This window comes from Physella acuta, unplaced genomic scaffold (genome assembly GCF_028476545.2).
Source record: "Physella acuta isolate Inbredline_101_S28 unplaced genomic scaffold, ASM2847654v3 ptg001326l, whole genome shotgun sequence".
Classification (NCBI taxonomy): Eukaryota; Metazoa; Mollusca; class Gastropoda; family Physidae; genus Physella; species Physella acuta.
In genome coordinates, this window is record NW_026732841.1 from 139,396 (window position 1) to 162,958 (window position 23,563).

General features: G+C 41.3%; 3 protein-coding genes, 1 long non-coding RNA gene and 1 other non-coding gene across 8 annotated transcripts in view; 4 read left to right on the forward strand and 1 right to left on the reverse strand.

The window, feature by feature from the left end:
* Positions 1 to 2,948: 2,948 nt before the first annotated feature.
* Positions 2,949 to 5,906, forward strand: LOC131958408 (uncharacterized). The gene is made up of 4 exons (XM_059323426.1): positions 2,949 to 3,216; positions 3,580 to 3,819; positions 4,341 to 4,466; positions 4,579 to 5,906. The coding sequence occupies exons 1-4, from the start codon at positions 3,150 to 3,152 to the stop codon at positions 4,821 to 4,823; spliced, it is 678 nt and encodes a 225-aa protein (XP_059179409.1). The 5' UTR covers positions 2,949 to 3,149; the 3' UTR covers positions 4,824 to 5,906.
* A 5,559-nt stretch (positions 5,907 to 11,465) lies between these two features.
* Positions 11,466 to 15,500, forward strand: LOC131958413 (glycoprotein-N-acetylgalactosamine 3-beta-galactosyltransferase 1). 2 transcript variants are annotated; one of them, XM_059323435.1, is made up of 6 exons: positions 11,466 to 11,659; positions 11,888 to 12,032; positions 13,396 to 13,531; positions 14,454 to 14,575; positions 14,911 to 15,169; positions 15,298 to 15,500. In XM_059323435.1, the coding sequence occupies exons 1-6, from the start codon at positions 11,506 to 11,508 to the stop codon at positions 15,436 to 15,438; spliced, it is 957 nt and encodes a 318-aa protein (XP_059179418.1). In that variant the 5' UTR covers positions 11,466 to 11,505; the 3' UTR covers positions 15,439 to 15,500. The 2 variants fall into 2 exon arrangements, with proteins under 2 accessions (XP_059179418.1, XP_059179419.1); XM_059323436.1 differs by having other exon boundaries at positions 14,911 to 15,158; positions 15,298 to 15,461.
* Positions 15,501 to 15,792: 292 nt separating this feature from the next.
* Positions 15,793 to 23,563, forward strand: part of LOC131958404 (uncharacterized) — a 37,544-nt gene continuing 29,773 nt past the window's right edge. Inside the window, exon 1 of the long non-coding RNA XR_009389234.1 lies at positions 15,793 to 15,869. This is a non-coding gene — a long non-coding RNA (uncharacterized LOC131958404). The remainder of the gene's footprint in view (positions 15,870 to 23,563) is intronic.
* On the forward strand, positions 16,308 to 16,380 carry Trnaf-gaa (transfer RNA phenylalanine (anticodon GAA)). The gene has a single exon. It is a non-coding gene; the product is annotated as a tRNA-Phe (tRNA).
* LOC131958402 (aromatic-L-amino-acid decarboxylase) overlaps positions 16,832 to 23,563 on the reverse strand; it is a 31,376-nt gene continuing 24,644 nt past the window's right edge. For all 3 annotated transcript variants that reach the window (XM_059323412.1, XM_059323413.1, XM_059323411.1), the window contains 6 exons: positions 22,575 to 22,673; positions 20,283 to 20,384; positions 19,174 to 19,271; positions 18,542 to 18,687; positions 17,945 to 18,024; positions 16,832 to 17,747 (listed from right to left, as the gene is read on the reverse strand). In XM_059323412.1, the coding sequence (XP_059179395.1) occupies positions 17,217 to 17,747; positions 17,945 to 18,024; positions 18,542 to 18,687; positions 19,174 to 19,271; positions 20,283 to 20,384; positions 22,575 to 22,673 (1,056 nt within the window). In that variant the 3' untranslated portion in view covers positions 16,832 to 17,216. The remainder of the gene's footprint in view (positions 17,748 to 17,944; positions 18,025 to 18,541; positions 18,688 to 19,173; positions 19,272 to 20,282; positions 20,385 to 22,574; positions 22,674 to 23,563) is intronic.

Sequence of the window (23,563 nt, forward strand, 5' to 3'; positions counted from 1 at the left end):
TATCATACAGGCACACCACCTCAGTAGCCATACATACATAACATACATAACATACAGACAGACAGACATACATACATACATACATACATACATAACATACATACATACATACATACATACATACATACATTCATACATACATACATACATACATATAACATACATACATACATACATACATACATTCATACATACATACATACATTCATACATACATACATTCATACATACATACATACATACATACATACATACATACATACATACATACACACATTCATACATACATACATACATACATACATAAATACATACATACATACATACATACATACATACATACATACATACATACATACATACATACATACAAACATAGTCTCCTATGGGATTAAGGACGCCATACCTCACCCTCCCTACAACTATATCGCTAAATGTAAGCTACTAAAACAGAAGGCACGTTAGAATATCTCACACCATTCAACGATTGCACCATTCTATATATAGAACTAGGCCTACTTTAACGAGGTAGGTATAGGGCCTACATTATTTTTAGAATAGATTCCACGTACATCTGGTTTTCCCGACATTATTTTGGACGACTTCAACATAAGAAGATACATCAGACTATGTTTTTTAGTGGGACTTAAATTTAAATTAAAGTAGATGAAGTTCTAGAAAACTAAACGAAGACCTGAAAAAAGTGTTTAAAATTCCATACAGCCGACCTACATGCAAGGAATATAATGAAGCTTAAATTAATTGGTATAGCCTTACTTCTTGCAGATTTGGCCTTTTTATCATGTCATGCAAGTAAGTCAGACTTGACATTATCACTAAAATTTGCTAATTAACTAATTGATGTAATTATTTATCAATGAATTCATTGTTCTAACTTGCTTGACTAAAACTTCGTGTGCAAGACACTTATAATTTTACAAGTAGACGAGTAGGTTTCCCCTTTACAAGTAGACGAGTAGGTTTCCCCTTTACAAGTAGACGAGTAGGTTTCCCCTTTACAAGTAGACGAGTAGGTTTCCCCTTTACAAGTAGACGAGTAGGTTTCCCCTTTACAAGTAGACGAGTAGGTTTCCCCTTTACAAGTAGACGAGTAGGTTTCCCCTTTACAAGTAGACAAGTAGGTTTCCCCTTTACAAGTAGACGAGTAGGTTTCCCCTTTACAAGTACACGAGTAGATTTCCCCTTTTACTGGGAATGATTTATTTGTAACTTTTAACATTATAATATTTATTTTAAAAATGATTCTATAGGCAGTATAGTATACGTCTACTCTTTTTATAGGCTATAGCTATAGTGGCATGTTATTATAATTATAAGGTTACACATTTTATAGCCTTTTAAAAAATCTAAAAAAAAAAATGGTTTAACAAAAACAAGTTACTTCTTTTTGTCGATGTAGATCTAGATCTAGATCAGTGTTTCTTCTAGACTTTTTTCTCCGGGGGTAGGGGGCACGAAGTTTTGGGGGGCGGAGGGGGGGGGGGGGTGCGGACACTGTTAAATGTATATATTTTCTATATACATTCCATTTCGTTCGGGGGGGGGGGGGGCGGTAGACCTGCCTGGAAGAAACTCTGATCTAGATGTTATTAGTTCACACAGAGAGAATTGCCTTTTTTTAATGAAAACTGATTGAAGACATACAATCACATATTAAAGAACTATAAGTATGCTGTGGGTGTGAATGTTGTCACATAAAATTGCAAGCACTCATTAGACCTAGATCTAGTAATGATGTTATCGTATAATGACTGAAAGTTTTATGTGTAGGTCAAAACATTTGTTTGTTTACATTTTTAAAAAGTCCAAGTGGGTTATTTTTAGTTTGATAATTGAGTTAGCCCGGGAGTTGAAAGGTCACACAAAGTTTGTGCTCAGTATTGTACGAACCGTTCAACTGTGTAACTGTAGGACAAAGTGTGTGCTCAGTATTGTACGAACCGTTCAACTGTGTAACTGTAGGACAAAGTTTGTGCTCAGTATTGTACGAACTGTTCAACTGTGTAACTGTAGGACAAAGTGTGTGCTCAGTATTGTACGAACCGTTCAACTGTGTAACTGTAGGACAAAGTGTGTGCTCAGTATTGTACGAACCGTTCAACTGTGTAACTGTAGGACAAAGTGTGTACTCAGTATTGTACGAACCGTTCAACTGTGTAACTGTAGGACAAAGTGTGTACTCAGTATTGTACGAACCGTTCAACTGTGTAACTGTAGGACAAAGTGTGTGCTCAGTATTGTACGAACCGTTCAACTGTGTAACTGTAGGACAAAGTGTGTGCTCAGTATTGTACGAACCGTTCAACTGTGTAACTGTAGGACAAAGTTTGTGCTCAGTATTGTACGAACCGTTCAACTGTGTAACTGTAGGACAAAGTGTGTGCTCAGTATTGTACGAACTGTTCAACTGTGTAACTGTAGGACAAAGTGTGTGCTCAGTATTGTACGAACCGTTCAACTGTGTAACTGTAGGACAAAGTGTGTGCTCAGTATTGTACGAACCGTTCAACTGTGTAACTGTAGGACAAAGTGTGTGCTCAGTATTGTACGAACCGTTCAACTGTGTAACTGTAGGACAAAGTGTGTACTCAGTATTGTACGAACCGTTCAACTGTGTAACTGTAGGACAAAGTGTGTGCTCAGTATTGTACGAACCGTTCAACTGTGTAACTGTAGGACAAAGTGTGTGCTCAGTATTGTACGAACCGTTCAACTGTGTAACTGTAGGACAAAGTGTGTGCTCAGTATTGTACGAACCGTTCAACTGTGTAACTGTAGGACAAAGTGTGTGCTCAGTATTGTACGAACCGTTCAACTGTGTAACTGTAGGACAAAGTGTGTGCTCAGTATTGTACGAACCGTTCAACTGTGTAACTGTAGGACAAAGTGTGTGCTCAGTATTGTACGAACCGTTCAACTGTGTAACTGTAGGGCAGCCAACACTAGACCAGCTGACCACTAGCAGATGTCAAGCGGGAAAACCCTTCAAGTGTTTGCCCTACGGAGTCTGCTACAATGCCGACCAGTTTTGCTATTCTGGGAGTCTCGAGTCATGTTTCCCCCGGGACATCCCCGCTGACCAGCTGGAACTGTGGTGCCAATCTTCGGGGCAGAACAGATCTCAGCTGATGCGTGACCGTGACCTCTGCACCCTGGCCTGTCAGGCGAGATTCCCCACACTGGATTTGTCGAATGGTTGGTTTCAAGTTTTTGTACCAATGTTAGGCCTACTAAATAGCTCATGATTTTTAATAAAGATCCACCTAAGCTTTTTTTGTTTACTCTACCAATTTGACACAAGAAAGCTTAAAATTATTTTAAATAAGTGAAAAATTATTTCATTGTGTGCATGAAATTAATGTCTTGATATACCTTGATTTGTTTTTTTTTAATTCTCATATATTAACTGACTGAACAAAATTATTGTCTGCTAAAATGTTGAAAAATGTTCCTGGCAACTGTTTACTGAGTGTCAGTGAGTGTATTTCACTCAACATCTGAATAAGAAGAAAACAACAATGTAAACAAAAATGACTACTTGATATTTTTCATCAACAGCTGTGGAGAAACTGGTCAGTATAAAATGTCCAGCAGACAAGCCACTAAAGTGTCTCCCTGCCGGCATATGTCATGGCTTTGACGAGTACTGCCATGCTGGACAAAACAAATCTTGTTTTGATGGGGGGATGTCGGAGGGGGAACTGTTGCGGTGGTGTCAGGTCCATAACGTCAGTTCAATGCCAGACCCCTCCTGCAAGTTTGCCTGTCAAGTCAGGTTCCCTGCCTCCTCCAACACAGGTGACCTGTCAATTATGTTTTCCTCATGGGTGGGGTGGGGGGGGGGTGCAGGACATACGTCCTGGTAGCATCTAAAATAAGGATTTGGCTAGGAAAAGATATTGTTAGTTTGATAATATTGATATTCATGACCTCTTTCCTAGATGGTTTGTTGTGGTTTATTGAAGCAATCTCACATAGACTCACATTCTTTATATGGGCCTATATATCAATAGATTATATATATATATATATATATATATATATATATATATATATATATATATATATATATATATATATATATATATATATATATATATGGATACAAGTATTTAGTCTGTTTAGTGGTGAAACTATCATAGATAGATTCCTATGTTTTAGAAAACCATGTTGTTGAGTGAATGATGCTTACACTTTGATTACATCAATGATTCTATCAATGCTTACATTAATGATTACATCAGTGCTTACATTAATGATTCTATCAATGCTTACATTAATGATTACATCAATGCTTACCCGTGTTTCTCTCCCATCAGTGAGTTCTGGGTCTGGGCCATGTTGTGAAACTGCCAAGGCTCTAGGCGGTACTCTAGCAGGTGTGGTGGTGCTAGGAATTGTGGGTCTTGTGCTTTACATATGTGTGTGGAGGAGAAGACCACATGGTATGACCTCACCAACCATGTTTGCTTCTAGGCTAAAAATAGAATATCTACTGAGCATTCTCAACAAAACTAATTTCCTTTTTAAAAATATCTTTGGGTAATTTATTTCTAGGTCCAGGAGGAAAGATTGCAGCAGGAAACCGTGGCACCAACAAACCAACGGCAGCAGCTGAGCCATTGATGCCAGAGCAGACACCTGGGGTAGAAGATTCTGGAATAGCCGGCACCAGACGTCTGATCAGAGCCATGTCTGATGAAACAGGAAATGGTTTGGCTGAGAACCTGCATCGTCGAGAAGAAAATGTCACCAATCAGCAGATGGATGCAGTAGACATAACTATAGCAGCTGATCCTTAGAACATCTTGAGTAGATAACTATAGGACCAATTCTAGCACATTCTTGCAAAATAACACTAGTTAGATTGGCGTTTTCCATTCATTACATGACGTCTTGTAGACGAAATAATATTTTCAACGAATGTCTTCAAATACATCTAGTGGACCATCATTTTTTTTTTTAAACCTTAAAATATGTAGACACTAAAATGGTTTTTACATGTAGATATTATAAAATCCAGAGAACTAGTTTTTTCATGCAGAAGGTGGTGTACCCTTGACCTAGTTCATATGATCCATATCAGTTATCCAATTCTATGACATTCAATAATTGCTAAATATTTCGAGATTAAATTGGAGGGAGGTTTAAAGTAACAGCAAAGTATCATAAGGATCACATTTTTAGCTGTAGTCATTAATAAAGTCAATCTAATGTTAGAGATATTTCTAAATTTGCCCCTTAGTTAATTCAATATCTAATGAAGTTTTCTTGCTGTGAGTTGAAAGTATGTAGCTGTTTGAAGTAGTCTACCACTATATCACTGATATTATACTGCATATGACCATTGATAAAAATACACAAGGGCTATATAATTGTATTTTTTAGCAGTTTTAAACTGTTGTCATTGCTGATGTTTTTTTTTTCAATCACTGAATATGTTGGTGTAGGATATACTACCAAATCCTGTATGTTATTTTTGATACTACCAAATCCTGTATGATATTTTTCATACTACCAAATCCTATATGATATTTTTCATACTACCAAATCCTGTATGATATTATTTTGGACACTACTAGATGATGGAATGGAATGAATGTGACTTATGTTTTCAATGCCAGAAGATTAGATTGAATATTTATTGAAATTGTCCTGGGTCTTATTCCTATGTTAATTTGTATTGTTAGTAGATTAAAAAGACAGCAAAAAAATGTTTCCATGTTGAAAGATGGTCAGAACATCAAGTAAAAAAATATTTTGTGCAGGTGAAAATAGTCAGTTGTGAATAAAACTTAGGTATAAATGTGTAATAGGTAAGGTGATGTGTGAGGTGATGTGTGAGGTGATGTGTGAGGTGATGTGTGAGGTGATGTGTGAGGTGATGTGTGAGGTGATGTGTGAGGTGACGTGTGAGGTGATGTGTGAGGTGATGTGTGAGGTGATGTGTGAGGTGATGTGTGAGGTGATGTGTGAGGTGATGTGTGAGGTGATGTGTGAGGTGATGTGTGAGGTGATGTGTGAGGTGATGTGTGAGGTGATGTGTGAGGTGATGTGTGAGGTGATGTGTGAGATGATGTGTGAGGTGATGTGTGAGGTGATGTGTGAGGTGATGTGTGAGGTGATGTGTGAGGTGATGTGTGAGGTGATGTGTGAGGTGATGTGTAAGTGATGTGTAAGTGATGTGTAAGTAATGTGTAAGTGATGTGTATGATGTTCATGGTGATGTTTAAGGTGATATGTAAATATGCTTTGGGTAAAGTAAGCTGTAAATTATGTAAAATTTTGTAAAGTGATTTCTTAAAATAAAGTAAAAAAAAAAGTTTTAATTATTTGTCTTGAAAAATGTTTTTACTAAAACTGTAAGTCTTAGTGCCAGAGCTAGTTTAAAAAAATAGAATTCATGATTTTAAGCAGAGCTATGATCAAGAACTTTTACCGACTAATGATATAATCAACTTTTGTAGCATCTATGCGTTAGGTAGGTGCAGATGTTTTTTTTTTAACCTCAGTCATTTTCTGTTCTGGTAGAGAAAATTGAGAGGACAGAAGTAATAGAACAAATCGTTAGACAGCTCTATCAGGTTTTTAAGAGAATTATGGTAAGGGAGGTAATTAATCATTACGTGATCATGAAGTATTTAAATGACCTCCCAGCGTATACGTATGTGTGACATTAATGTCGCTCTACACAATTACGGCCTGTCACGGTCTGGTGGTGAAATGGTGTAGGGGGGGGGGGGGGAATAACCAACTCAGTAACCAAAGAGTCAGTTTTTAGATGGCTCTCCTAAACATACAAATACAATTATACATATAATTATACTGATTCAGAAATAGATGTGAATAAGTTACTTTGGTATTATGACATTAATATTTTTTTAAAAAAAGAGGGGTCAATGGGGGTTATAACCACCCCCCAAACACCCCTGCCTACGTCACTGAATCCTAATAGCCAGCTGGCGGGCATATGACGGCCGTGTGTTTAAACACAGGGATGATTGTGTTTAAACATAACGTCTTTTGTCAACGAAACTTTATACATCTACCTCCGGTTGTTCCAGCTTGTACCCCTGACCCCTGACTGACCCCCTGACTGACCCCCTGACTGACCCCCTGACTGATCCCCTGTGCAGGACGCCCATCTACTAAGACTACCGCTGGGGAAGTGTGGGCGCCAAACCGCACCCTGCGGCTGAGATGCCACCACTCAGACAGATTTTTTAAATATATGCCTATATATAAATATTTATATATATAGGCCTATATATATATATATATATATATATATATATATATATATATAGGCCTATATATATACATCGAGAGAGAGAGAGAGATCTACTGTTTACATGTTTTTGATAAGCCATCCTCCCTTCCCCCCTCCCCCGCCTTCCATTATGAAACCATCTGTCACACGTTTAAAGCTATGTTGGTCGATATTTGGCTGCATGCTGTTAGAATTCTCCTTTAATAAGACAGAATAAAGTAGTCCTAGCTCTTTGGTAAGACACAATGAGGTAGCCCTAACACTTTAGTGAGACACAATGAGGTAGCACTTTGGTGAGACACAATGAGGTAGCACTTTGGTGAGACACAATGAGGTAGCACTTTGGTGAGACACAATGAGGTAGCACTTTGGTGAGACACAATGAGGTAGCACTTTGGTGAGACACAATGAGGTAGCACTTTGGTGAGACACAATGAGGCAGCACTTTGGTGAGACACAATGAGGTAGCACTTTGGTGAGACACAATGAGGTAGCACTTTGGTGAGACACGATGAGGTAGCACTAACACTTTGGTGAGACACAATGAGGTAGCACTTTGGTGAGACACAATGAGGTAGCACTTTGGTGAGACACGATGAGGTAGCACTTTGGTGAGACACAATGAGGTAGCCCTAATACTTTGGTGAGACACAATGAGGTAGCACTTTGGTGAGACACAATGAGGTAGCACTTTGGTGAGACACGATGAGGTAGCTCTAACACTTTGGTGAGACACGATGAGGTAGCACTAACACTTTGGTGAGACACAATGAGGTAGCACTTTGGTGAGACACAATGAGGTAGCACTTTGGTGAGACACAATGAGGTAGCACTTTGGTGAGACACAATGAGGTAGCACTTTGGTGAGACACGATGAGGTAGCTCTAACACTTTGGTGAGACACGATGAGGTAGCTCTAACACTTTGGTGAGACACAATGAGGTAGCACTTTGGTGAGACACAATGAGGTAGCACTTTGGTGAGACACAATGAGGTAGCACTTTGGTGAGACACAATGAGGTAGCACTTTGGTGAGACACGATGAGGTAGCTCTAACACTTTGGTGAGACACGATGAGGTAGCTCTAACACTTTGGTGAGACACAATGAGGTAGCACTTTGGTGAGACACAATGAGGTAGCACTTTGGTGAGACACAATGAGGTAGCACTTTGGTGAGACACAATGAGGTAGCACTTTGGTGAGACACAATGAGGTAGCACTTTGGTGAGACACAATGAGGTAGCACTTTGGTGAGACACAATGAGGCAGCACTTTGGTGAGACACAATGAGGTAGCACTTTGGTGAGACACAATGAGGTAGCACTTTGGTGAGACACGATGAGGTAGCACTAACACTTTGGTGAGACACAATGAGGTAGCACTTTGGTGAGACACAATGAGGTAGCACTTTGGTGAGACACGATGAGGTAGCACTTTGGTGAGACACAATGAGGTAGCCCTAATACTTTGGTGAGACACAATGAGGTAGCACTTTGGTGAGACACAATGAGGTAGCACTTTGGTGAGACACGATGAGGTAGCTCTAACACTTTGGTGAGACACGATGAGGTAGCACTAACACTTTGGTGAGACACAATGAGGTAGCACTTTGGTGAGACACAATGAGGTAGCACTTTGGTGAGACACAATGAGGTAGCACTTTGGTGAGACACAATGAGGTAGCACTTTGGTGAGACACGATGAGGTAGCTCTAACACTTTGGTGAGACACGATGAGGTAGCTCTAACACTTTGGTGAGACACAATGAGGTAGCACTTTGGTGAGACACAATGAGGTAGCACTTTGGTGAGACACAATGAGGTAGCACTTTGGTGAGACACAATGAGGTAGCACTTTGGTGAGACACGATGAGGTAGCTCTAACACTTTGGTGAGACACGATGAGGTAGCTCTAACACTTTGGTGAGACACAATGAGGTAGCACTTTGGTGAGACACAATGAGGTAGCACTTTGGTGAGACACAATGAGGTAGCACTTTGGTGAGACACAATGAGGTAGCACTTTGGTGAGACACAATGAGGTAGCACTTTGGTGAGACACGATGAGGTAGCACTTTGGTGAGACACAATGAGGTAGCCCTAATACTTTGGTGAGACACGATGAGGTAGCACTAACACTTTGGTGAGACACAATGAGGTAGCACTTTGGTGAGACACAATGAGGTAGCACTTTGGTGAGACACGATGAGGTAGCTCTAACACTTTGGTGAGACACGATGAGGTAGCTCTTTGGTGAGACACGATGAGGTAGCTCTAACACTTTAGTGAGACACAATGAGGTAGCTCTAACATTTTAGTGAGACACAATGAGGTAGCTCTAACACTTTGGTGAGACACAATGAGGTAGCACTTTGGTGAGACACAATGAGGTAGCACTTTGGTGAGACACGATGAGGTAGCTCTAACACTTTGGTGAGACACGATGAGGTAGCTCTAACACTTTGGTGAGACACAATGGGGTAGCACTTTGGTGAGACACAATGAGGTAGCACTTTGGTGAGATACAATGAGGTAGCACTTTGGTGAGACACAATGAGGTAGCACTTTGGTGAGACACGATGAGGTAGCACTTTGGTGAGACACAATGAGGTAGCCCTAATACTTTGGTGAGACACGATGAGGTAGCACTAACACTTTGGTGAGACACAATGAGGTAGCACTTTGGTGAGACACAATGAGGTAGCACTTTGGTGAGACACAATGAGGTAGCACTTTGGTGAGACACAATGAGGTAGCACTTTGGTGAGACACAATGAGGTAGCACTTTGGTGAGACACAATGAGGTAGCACTTTGGTGAGACACAATGAGGTAGCCCTAATACTTTGGTGAGACACAATGAGGTAGCCCTTTGGTGAGACACGATGAGGTAGCCCTAACACTTTAGTGAGACACGATGAGGTAGCCCTAACACTTTAGTGAGACACAATGAGGCAGCCCTTTGGTGAGACACGATGAGGTAGCACTTTGGTGAGACACAATGAGGTAGCACTTTGGTGAGACACAATGAGGTAGCACTTTGGTGAGACACAATGAGGTAGCACTTTGGTGAGACACAATGAGGTAGCACTTTGGTGAGACACAATGAGGTAGCACTTTGGTGAGACACAATGAGGTAGCACTTTGGTGAGACACAATGAGGTAGCACTTTGGTGAGACACAATGAGGTAGCACTTTGGTGAGACACAATGAGGTAGCACTTTGGTGAGACACAATGAGGTAGCACTTTGGTGAGACACGATGAGGTAGCTCTAACACTTTGGTGAGACACAATGAGGTAGCCCTAATACTTTAGTGAGACACAATGAGGTAGCACTTTGGTGAGACACAATGAGGTAGCACTTTGGTGAGACACAATGAGGTAGCACTTTGGTGAGACACAATGAGGTAGCCCTAATACTTTGGTGAGACACGATGAGGTAGCACTAACACTTTGGTGAGACACAATGAGGTAGCACTTTGGTGAGACACGATGAGGTAGCCCTAACACTTTAGTGAGATACAATGAGGTAGCCCTAACACTTTGGTGAGACACGATGAGGTAGCCCTAACACTTTAGTGAGACTATATTAACACAGTCTGTATTAATTTCATGCAACATCAATAATCTTAAGCCGATTTAGCTAATCTCTATTGACTGGATCACATGAACTAAGCTGCAGTATTTCAAACCAGTTTTGAAAGTATTTCCTCCAACATTAAAACGTTTGACATGTTAACGTGACTTGATCTAAATGTTTTGACCCGTTCACGTGACGTGATCTAAATGTTTTGACCCGTTCACGTGACGTGATCTAAACGTTTGACCCGTTCACGCGACGTGATCTAAATGTTTCAACCCGTTCACGTGACGTGATCTAAACGTTTTGACCCGTTCACGTGACGTGATCTAAACGTTTTGACCCGTTCACGTGACGTGATCTAAACGTTTTGACCCGTTCACGTGACGTGATCTAAACGTTTTGACCCGTTCACGTGACGTGATCTAAACGTTTTGACCCGTTCACGTGACGTGATCTAAACGTTTTGACCCGTTCACGTGACGTGATCTAAACGTTTTGACCCGTTCACGTGACGTGATCTAAACGTTTTGACCCGTTCACGTGACGTGATCTAAACATTTGACCAGTCCACGTGACGTGATCTAAACGTTTGACCAGTCCACGTGACGTGACCTCCAGTAGTTTGGTACAGGATGCAGGTGAAGACGTTCATTGTTGCTTTCACCTCGGGCTATACGGCGTGTTGTGTCAGTTTCATCGTTTTCTTCGGAGGCTCACACTTGTCACGTGACACTGCCAGGGTCTTAACGGCAAACTTTGACGTCATTAATGGCACCAGACAGCACGGTAGGTTTGTTGGTCTATATTAAGACAAGGCGTCAAGTCACGTGTAGTTCTATATATAGACAAGGCGTCAAGTCACGTGTAGTTCTATATTTAGACAAGGCGTCAAGTCACGTGTAGGTCTAAATTTAGTCAAGGTGTCAAGTCACGTGTAGGTCTATATTTAGACAAGGCGTTAAGTCACTTGTTGGTGACGTCAAAAGACCAGATTTGACACTTTTGTTCCGCCAGGAGTTGATGACGTCAGCCTAGCCGACCTGAGGAAACAGGTCAAAGTTCTCATTTGGGTGATGACGTCACCAAGTACTCTCAATACGAGGGCGGAAGTGGTAAAAAAAACATGGGCGACACACGCAGAGAAGGTTCTTTATATGAGGTCAGTGGTCAAATACTGACAGGGACATATACTGACAGGGTCAAATACTGACAGGGACATATACTGACAGGGACAAATACTGACAGACAGAGACAAATACTGACAGACAGAGACAAATACTGACAGACAAAGACAAATACTGACAGACAGAGACAAATACTGACAGACAGAGACAAATACTGACAGACAGAGACAAATACTGACAGGGGCAAACACTGACAGACAGAGACAAATACTGACAGGGACACATACTGACAGACAGGGACAAATACTGACAGACAGAGACAAATACTGACAGGGGCAAACACTGACAGACAGAGACAAATACTGACAGACAGTGTCAAACACTGACAGACAGAGACAAATACTGACAGACAGAGACAAATACTGACAGACAGAGACAAATACTGACAGACAGGGGCAAACACTGACAGACAGAGACAAATACTGACAGACAGAGACAAATACTGACAGACAGGGACAAATACTGACAGACAGAACCAAATACTGACAGACAGAGACAAATACTGACAGGGGCAAACACTGACAGACAGAGACAAATACTGACAGACAGAGACAAATTCTGACAGACAGAGACAAATACTGACAGACAGACAAATACTGACAGAGACAAATACTGACAGACAGAGACAAATACTGACAGACAGAGACAAATACTGACAGGGGCAAACACTGACAGACAGAGACAAATACTGACAGACAGAGACAAATACTGACAGACAGAGACAAATACTGACAGACAGAGACAAATACTGACAGGGGCAAACACTGACAGACAGAGACAAATACTGACAGGGGCAAACACTGACAGACAGAGACAAATACTGACAGACAGAGACAAATTCTGACAGACAGAGACAAATACTGACAGACAGAACCAAATACTGACAGAGACAAATACTGACAGACAGAGACAAATACTGACAGACAGGGACAAATACTGACAGGGACAAATACTGACAGACAGAGACAAATACTGACAGGGGCAAACACTGACACTGGCATGATTGTCTTGTTTATATGTCCAATGACTGTCTTGTTTATATGTCCAATGATTGTCTTGTTTATATGTCCAATGACTGTCGTGTTTATATGTCCAATGACTGTCTTGTTTATATGTCCAATGACTGTCGTGTTTATATGTCCAATGATTGTCGTGTTTATATGTCCAATGACTGTCTTGTTTATATGTCCAATGACTGTCGTGTTTATATGTCCAATGATTGTCGTGTTTATATGTCCAATGACTGTCTTGTTTATATGTCCAATGACTGTCTTGTTTATATGTCCAATGATTGTCTTAAGCAGTGATTGTCCATGAATTGACCAGTAACTGTTCTAGCTCCCAGAGCAACTCGAGTTTCCCCGCGATCGGGCTGAACGTGACGGAGGGCAGGGATCAGCTGTCAGTGAAAACCATGGAGGCGTTTAGCTACGTTTATCGTCATCACTTCCAGCAGTTTGATTGGTTCATGAAGGTCAGTCAGCGCTGTAGTCTAGCACGGGGGAATATTTGGGCTACTTTGTACTGCATAAAGGGGTCGTCCATGAATGATGTCACACTCGTAGGGGGAGGGGGGTCCGTAATTTTGTGACGGTGTGTGATGAGGGGGAGGGGTGGGGGGTTCAGATGGTGCGATATCACACTTTTGCATTATAAAAAAGCAATGTTAGAAAACGAATTTTAGACGTTATTTTGCGTTTTATAAAACTGTTTTCATAAATTGCAATAGGAGTCGATTAAAATACTCTATTTTGACAGAGTTCAGACAAGATTTTGAAAAATATCGATGTTTAAAAAAAATTCAACTGCAATTTTGAGGGGGGGGGGGATTGTAGGCTGAGGTGTGACGTCATTTAAGGGAGTGGGTCTGGCTTTTTGTGACGATGTGTGACGGAGGGGAGGGGAGGGGGGGAGGTAAAATCGTCAAAAAAAGCGTGACGTCATTTATGGATGACCCCAAAGTGGATCACCTTCAAGATTTTTGCCTGATGTTGGAGGCAGATGTTGGAGGCAGATGTTGGAGGCAGATGTTGGAGGCAGATGTTGGAGGCAGATGTTGGAGGCAGATGTTGGAGGCAGATGTTGGAGGCAGAGGCTTTAAACCTCGACCCAAAAACTGTGACGTTTTAATGTGTGTCAAGACACGATTTTCTAGGCCTGACCTACAACAGAAACAAGAGTTGAATATTGTTGTCGTCAGGGGTAGAGAATCTGATACAAGAGTTGGAGGGTGGGGGGGGGGGGGGGGAATCTGATACAAGAGTTGGAGGGTGGGGGGTGGGGAATCTGATACAAGAGTTATTGGAGGGGGGGGGGGGGTGAGAATCTGATTTGACTTGAAGAGTTGTTGGGGGAGGGGAGAGAATCTGACATGAAGAGTTGTCTGTGTTTGCCAGGCTGACGACGACACTTACGTCATCGTGGAGAACCTGCTCTTCTTCCTCTCTGACAAGGACTGCAATGACCCGGTTTATTTCGGTAACATCTACAAGGTCAAGGTCAAGCAGGGCTACAACAGGTGATTATCCGGCTATCATCATGTGCTAGTGGAAAGTGTGTCCTGCCGTGTTCTTTGTCCTACCAGTGTATATATTTTCTATATGAATTCCATTTCATTGGGGGGGGGGGGGGGTGACGGTAGACTTTTTTCGTATTGCCCCTCCCCCCCCCTTTAAAGATATGTCTGGAAGAAACTCTGTGTCCTGCATGAGTTGACAGTTGTCCTACTGTGTCCTACACGTGTTGAGAATTGTCCTACCATGTCCTACTTGTGTTGACAGTTGTCCTACATATGTTGATAGTTGTCCTACCATGTCCTACATGTGTTGACAGTTGTCCTACCTGTGTTGACAGTGGTGGGGCCGGCTATGTTCTGAGCAAGGAGGCGCTGAGACGACTGTGCCTGCACGGAGACGCACAGAAGTGCAGACAAGAGGGGAGGGAGGAGGACGTGGCTATGGGCGAGTGCCTGCAAAGACTGGGCGTCAGGGCAGGCGAGACTGTAGACAGCCAGGGCAGGACGAGGTTCCATCCCAACTACCCAGAGTACCATTTGGTGCCCTACTACCCCCCTGCTTACAGCCTGTATGACCTATATAACGGTACTAAAAGTGTGAGTCTAATTATCTCATTAGTAGCACTAATTGATGTGGCCTATGTGTGTTTTGTCAGCTCAAACCATTACGCTTGCCCCAAGTGTCTTGGGACTCGAACCCTAACCATCTGCTAACAATGTTGCAGGGTATAAAATGGATGAGCGACTACGCTGTGAGCTTCCACTACATTAAACCTGGCAAAATGTTGGAGCTGGAATATTTCATCTACCATCTCAGGCCGTACAGTGGAAATAAATATGCACCGAGTCATCTACATAATAAATAATTTCTTAATAAATAAAATCGTAAATATATAGGCTAAACATATAAGCATATAGGCAGTGTATCTTTCAGACATTTTCCCCGGGGGGGGGGGGGGACGGGACTTAAAACTTACGAGGAAGGGGCGGACACCGGTTGCAATAAGCTAGATATATTTATTATAATATTTTCTAGGCAGTATTTTATTTCAGTCAAGAGATGGGGGCGGTAAATGTGCTTCCGCCCCCCCCCCCCCCCCCCGCAGAGATTGTCCGAAAGAAACAATGCATATAATCCTAGATTCTAGATATCTAGATCTAGTATAAAAATTTAGATCTATATTCTAGATCTGAGATCTAGATCTAGAAATCTAGTCATGATAACCCAAAATGACACTACACCGGCTGACACCCAACCTTGAGTCTGAGTAGTAGAGTTTCTTACTTAGCGTCACAGGTTAGATCTAGTTGTCAAGAGATAATCAATACCATAAAGGATGAGTGATATTAGTTATATAAATTAGATAACATAGATCTAGATCTAGATCTAATTTTTTGAAATAGGCCTAGATCTACTATTTAAAAAAATTGTCAACGCTTAATTTTTTTCGAATTTTTTGAAAGGCGTTTTTGTTATAAAAAACGGTCACTTCTAGATCTAGGTCAAATCCGCCATGACACTTTGCGATTAATCAATATTATTAAGCCGGGTAATCTATTTACAGAGAATACAGTGAAGTTGTTTAAAATAAATGTAGACCTAGATCTTAAAATGCTGGCTTAGAACTGTTGGAACATTAAACAATAACGCAATATAGATCTATAATTATTTCTTGCAATTGTTTTATTATGTAGTACCATAATACCTTCCTACATATTCCATATAATTTCGGCAGCCGAAATAGCTCAGTTGGGAGAGCGTTAGACTGAAGATCTAAAGGTCCCTGGTTCGATCCCGGGTTTCGGCACCAATCCGGCGCTTGCCATAACTTTTTTTCGTTTAAGGCGAAATAGAATTATAGTAATTTTAAACAGCACTCTTTAAAAGCTGACTTACGTTTAATGAGTAAATTAGTCTTAAATTGTTTATTAGCTATTTATAAATTATTTATAAGTTATAGGCCTAGCTGCTAGCAATCTATTATCAAATTGAAATTATTAAAATCATCTTGTTCAAACATTTAGTAATTTTGTTGTGAACAATTTTTTTTTTCTGTGTGTAGGCCCTGCAAGCAATAATAAATTATTAGTTTTTATTATATTTTTATTCAAAACACATTCAAGAAAAGAATATTGCACAGTAATATTTTCTAATAAATAAATTAAATGGATGAAAGTACATAGATTTTTTGTTGTATCTGAAAATGTAAATAGATCTAGATCTAGGCCTATATATAAAAAAAATAATTATTGGCAAAATATTTTTTTCTATAGTACTTAGATACACAGTTGTTTGGATTAAAGGTCAAAATATTTCAGCAACATATGGCAACAATTTTATCAAAGTGTGTTTACATCTAGTTAGTCTAAATATGATTTTGTTTTTAAATTTAGTTTTTCTATCCTCTGTGATGAGTAAAAAGGACTTTGCTATCAATTTAAAAAAACCCCAAAAGAAAACAATATAATAAAGAAAAGGAAGTAAATAATTTCAATTCAAATATCTTAAATATAACATTTTATAACAACAAAGTAAGGTTTGTTGACTCTACTACAAACTAAACCAACCAACCAACCAAACAAACAAACAAACAAACAAATAGAAAGTAAAGAGACAGAGCTAAGTGCTCAGCTGTTCTCATCCCTACATTTGTATTGAACTAACTTGTGGGCTTAGGGTTAGGCTTTCATCCTTATCTCGTTCTTCATCATCTTCGTGCTCCTTTTCTTTCTTCATTTTGTCCAGCTCATTATCATTTTTATTGATAGACAAAAGCTCATCAACCTTCCGCAGGTGTTTAGTGATTTTTCTTTGGCCATCATCAGAAAGAATTTGACGACATTTTGGTTGATCCAGAAGGTTTTTGAAGCTCATCAGATTCTCTTCGACTTTGTTGTGAGGGATGTTGTGTGGGCTCTCCTTCTTGTGTGGCCTGTTGGTGTGGGGGTCAGCCGGTGGGTAGCCTAGGTCACAGTGTAGAAACTGGGAGAAGGTCTGGGGGTGGGGCCTGTCTTCCTTACACGGCTCGTCTAAGCTGTCCTCATCTCGGCTGTTGACATGGGTCGACACGGGTCTGTTGACGTGGGTCGACACCGGTCTGCTGAGTGACCTCAGAACACGCGGGTTGTAACATTTTGGGTCGGACACCATTTTGAAAAACAGACTTCTCATAACCTAGATAAATGTCAACAAAAGTTCACCTACACACTAAAGCTAATCTAGCACATACATAAACTAGCTAAATAGTTGTCAACATAGTTATAGATAACAATTTTAAACGCTATCAGACCAAACTAAAAAATTGTCCAGATTTTTAACAAGTTTCATACTACCATAAAAATGGCCAGATTTTGAAGAAGTTTTATACCAACCTGTGCCCTCTGAAGGTGATCTCGTTGGTTGTCAAAAATAATTTCATCCTCAAATGCTGCAAATGTATTTTCATCAGATTCTTGAAAAATAAATATTGAAATAACAAGTCAATGTCTATGTTTCATGTGATATTAGTGCTTCATCATCACAATCAACATAAATATACATCAGTGATACACACAGATTTCCCTCCTCCCTACCTATGTCAAGGTCACACATATTGCCCTCCTGCCTACCTATGTCAAGGTCACACAGATTGCCCTCCTCCCTACCTATGTCAAGGTCACACAGATTGCCCTCCTCCCTACCTATGTCAAGGTCACACAGATTGCCCTCCTCCCTACCTATGTCAAGGTCACACAGATTGCCCTCCTCCCTACCTATGTCAAGGTCACACAGATTGCCCTCCTCCCTACCTATGTCAAGGTCACACAGATTGCCCTCCTCCCTACCTATGTCAAGGTCACACAGATTGCCCTCCTCCCTACCTATGTCAAGGTCACACAGATTGCCCTCCTCCCTACCTATGTCAAGGTCACACAGATTGCCCTCCTCCCTACCTATGTCAAGGTCACACAGATTGCCCTCCTCCCTACCTATGTCAAGGTCACACAGATTGCCCTCCTCCTTGTTGCTGTCACACCTCTGCCTCTCGTGCAGCAGCTCGTCCACTGTGGAGGTGATCACGTGCCAGGCGTAAGTGATGTCGTCATCACAGGCGTACTCAGTACAGAGGGCAAACCTGTTGATGTAAACAACTCACCTGATGTAAACAACTCACCTGATGTAAACAACTCACCTGATGTAAACAACTCACTTGATGTAAACAACTCACCTGATGTAAACAACTCACCTGATGTAAACAACTCACCTGATGTAAACAACTCACCTGATGTAAACAACTCACCTGATGATGTAAACAACTCACCTGATGTATACAACTCACCTGATATAAACAACTCACCTGATGTAAACAACTCACCTGTTGATGTAAACAACTCACCTGATGTAAACAACTCACCTGTTGATGTAAACAACTCACCTGATGTAAACAACTCACCTGATGTAAACAACTCACCTGATGATGTAAACAACTCACCTGATATAAACAACTCACCTGATGTAAACAACTCACCTGTTGTTGTAAACAACTCACCTGATGTAAACAACTCACCTGATGTAAACAACTCACCTGATATAAACAACTCACCTGATGTAAACAACTCACCTGATGATGTAATGCTCATTCAGCAATGCAGGCACCATGTGGAGTTTCCCGCTGTCATTTATTGTCTTCAGGAGTCTTTGGGTCAGTGTGTTTGGGCCCTGGGTAGTTAAGGTTAACCTTTAGTTCTGGTAGTTAAGGTAAACCTTCAGTTCTGGTAGTTAAGGTAAACCTTTAGTTCTGGTAGTTAAGGTAAACCTTCAGTTCTGGTAGTTAAGGTAAACCTTTAGTTCTGGTAGTTAAGGTAAACCTTCAGCTCTGGTAGTTAAGGTAAACCTTCAGTTCGGGTAGTTGAGGTAAACTTAAAGTCTGTGTCTAGGTTCTATGTGAGAGTAGTACCAACACACCATCCTTACTTTACTTAACACAACATCCTTACTTTACTTAACACACCATCCTTACTTTACTTAACACACCATCCTTACTTTACTTAACTCAGTAAGCTTACTTTACTTAACACACCATCCTTACTTTACTTATTAACACACCATCCTTACTTTACCTTTACTTAACACACCATCCTTACTTTACTTAACACACCATCATTACTTACTTAACACACCATCCTTACTTTACTTAACACACCATCCTTACTTTACTTAACACACCATCCTTACTTTACTTAACACAACATCCTTACTTTACTTAGGTTCACATATTTTGTAAAGTATGGGCAGGACTTTTTGTTTTAGAATGTTATATGTACAGCACACTTTAACTCAGGTGAATTCAATTTTCTTTAATTTAAAGAGCACATAAACTAATTACAATAGTTTTTAAAAAATTACATATGAACCATATTTACATACCACACAAACATTTGCCATACAAACCATAAATACATACCCTAAGAACAACCATAAATACATACCCTACAAACCATAAATACATACTCTACAAACCATAAATACATACCCTACAAACCATAAATACATACCCTACAAACATAAATACATACCTTACATTCCATAAATACATACCCTACAAACCATAAATACATACCCTACAAACCATAAATACATACCCTACAAACCATAAATACATACCCTACAAACCACGTATACATACCCTACAAACCATAAATACATACCCTACAAAGCACGTATACATACCCGGAGTCTGAAGCAAACAAGACCCATAGTGACGTCACCCAGTAGCACAAATCTGTTGTCGGATAAAATTTTCTCCTCAAACTCTTTGGCCAAGCGACAATGCTAAGCAATGGGAAATAACCGAGTTTAATTTAAAAAGCTACCAGATTAAGTGAAGTTGCTTCCCTTATCTCAATTTTAACATTCCAGCTTTATACTTTAATTAAATATTTAGAGCCAAAAGTGCTTAATTGACTAGATAATGACATAATTTAAAATATCTATTTTTAAATTTATTTGGCCAGTACAAGCTGTTAGGGTTAGCGTGACACGTGACAGGGGCCTTTGTTAGGGTTATCGTGACGTGATAGGGGCCTTTGTTAGGGTTAACGTGATACGTGACAGGGGCCTTTGTTAGGGTTAGCGTGACACGTGACAGGGGCCTTTGTTAGGGTTCGCGTGACAGGGGCCTTTGTTAGGGTTAGCGTGACACATGGCAGGGGCCTTTGTTAGGGTTAACGTGACACATGACAGGGGCCTTTGTTAGGGTTAGCGTGACACGTGACAGGGGCCTTTGTTAGGGTCAACGTGACACGTGACAGGGGCCTTTGTTAGGGTTAGCGTGACACGTGACAGGGGCCTTTGTTAGGGTTAACGTGACACGTGACAGGGGCCTTTGTTAGGGTTAACGTGACACATGACAGGGGCCTTTGTTAGGGTTAGCGTGACACGTGACAGGGGCCTTTGTTAGGGTTCACGTGACAGGGGCCTTTGTTAGGGTTAGTGTGACACGTGACAGGGGCCTTTGTTAGGGTTAACGTGACACGTGACATGGGCCTTTGTTATGGTTATCGTGATACGTGACAGGGGCCTTTGTTAGGGTTAGCGTGACAGGGGCCTTTGTTAGGGTTAACGTGACACGTGACAGGGGCCTTTGTTAGTGTTAACGTGACACGTGACAGGGGTCTTTGTTAGGGTTCACGTGACAGGGGCCTTTGTTAGGGTTAACGTGATACCTTACAGGGGCCTTTGTTAGGGTTCACGTGACAAGGGCCTTTGTTAGGGTTAGCGTGACACGTGACAGGGGCCTTTGTTAGGGTTAACGTGACACGTGGCAGGGGCCTTTGTTAGGGTTAGCGTGACAGGGGCCTTTGTTAGGGTTAGCGTGACACGTGACAGGGGCCTTTGTTAGGGTTAGCGTGACACTCGACAGGGGCCTTTGTTAGGGTTAACGTGACCCGTGACAGGGGCCTTTGTTAGGGTTAGCGTGACACGTGACAGGGGCCTTTGTTAGGGTTAACGTGACACATGACAGGGGCCTTTGTTAGGGTTAGCGTGACACGTGACAGGGGCCTTCGTTAGGGTTCACGTGACACGTGACAGGGGCCTTTGTTAGGGTTATCGTGATACGTGACAGGGGCCTTTGTTAGGGTTAGCGTGACACGTGACAGGGGCCTTTGTTAGGGTTCACGTGACAGGGGCCTTTGTTAGGGTTAGCGTGACACGTGACAGGGGCCTTTGTTAGGGTTAGCGTGACACGTGACAGGGGCCTTTGTTAGGGTTAGCGTGACAGGGGCCTTTGTTAGGGTTAACGTGACACGTGACAGGGGCCTTTGTTATGGTTATCGTGATACGTGACAGGGGCCTTTGTTAGGGTTATTCTGATACGTGACAGGGGCCTTTGTAAGAGTTAACGTGACACGTGACAGGGGCCTTTGTTAGGGTTAACGTGACACGTGACAGGGGTCTTTGTTAGGGTTCACGTGACAGGGGCCTTTGTTAGGGTTAACGTGATACCTTACAGGGGCCTTTGTTAGGGTTAGCGTGACACGTGACAGGGGCCTTTGTTAGGGTTAGTGTGACACGTGACAGGGGCCTTTGTTAGGGTTAACGTGACACGTGACAGGGGCCTTTGTTAGGGTTAGCGTGACAGGGGCCTTTGTTAGGGTTAACGTGACACGTGACAGGGGCCTTTGTTATGGTTATCGTGATACGTGACAGGGGCCTTTGTTAGGGTTAACGTGATACCTTACAGGGGCCTTTGTTAGGGATAGCGTGATACGTGACAGGGGCCTTTGTTAGGGTTAGCGTGACACGTGACCGGGGCCTTTGTTAGGGTTATCGTGTCACGTGACCAAACATCAGCACATGGGCCAGCGATTTCTCGCTGCTTCGCAAAATGGCCAGCCAAAGTAGCAAATAAAAGGACCATGTCAAGTACCCAACATAGGACCGACCTTGGTCAAAACTCTAAAATGATTGGTCAGTTTGGGGACAGGTTGTGACGTAGGTTGTGACGTAGGCATGAGTTACCTCCCTGATCCGTTTCTGCAGCCCCTCCAGCCCGTAAGTCCTGATGACGAACCAAAGTTTGAGGGCTCGAAATCTGCGACTCAGCGGGATCCCCCAATGCTGAAGTAGGATGACATTTTACACAAGTAGGATGACATTTTACACAAGTAGGGTGACATTTTACACAAGTAGGATGACATTTTACACAAGTAGGGTGACATTTTACACAAGTAGGATGACATTTTACACAAGTAGGATGACATTTTACACAAGTAGGATGACATTTTACACAAGTAGGATGACATTTTACACAAGTAGGATGCCATTTTACACAAGTAGGATGACATTTTACACAAGTAGGATGACATTTTACACTAGTAGGATGACATTTTACACTAGTAGGATGACATTTTACACAAAAAATGACATTTTACACTAGTAGGATGGCATTTTACACTAGTAGGATGACATTTTACACTAGTAGGATGGCATTTTACACAAGTAGGATGACATTTTACACTAGTAGGATGACATTTTACACAAGTAGGATGACATTTTACACAAGTAGGATGACATTTTACACAAGTAGGATGACATTTTACACTAGTAGGATGACATTTTACACAAGCAGGATGACATTTTACACTAGTAGGATGGCATTTTACACTAGTAGGATGACATTTTACACAAGTAGGATGACATTTTACACTAGTAGGATGGCATTTTACACAAGTAGGATGACATTTTACACTAGTAGGATGACATTTTACACTAGTAGGATGACATTTTACACAAGTAGGATGACATTTTACACTAGTAGGATGGCATTTTACACTAGTAGGATGACATTTTACACAAGTAGGATGACATTTTACACAAGTAGGATGACATTTTACACAAGTAGGATGACATTTTACACTAGTAGGATGACATTTTACACAAGTAGGATGACATTTTACACAAGTAGGATGACATTTTACACTAGTAGGATGGCACACCGACCATGGAAT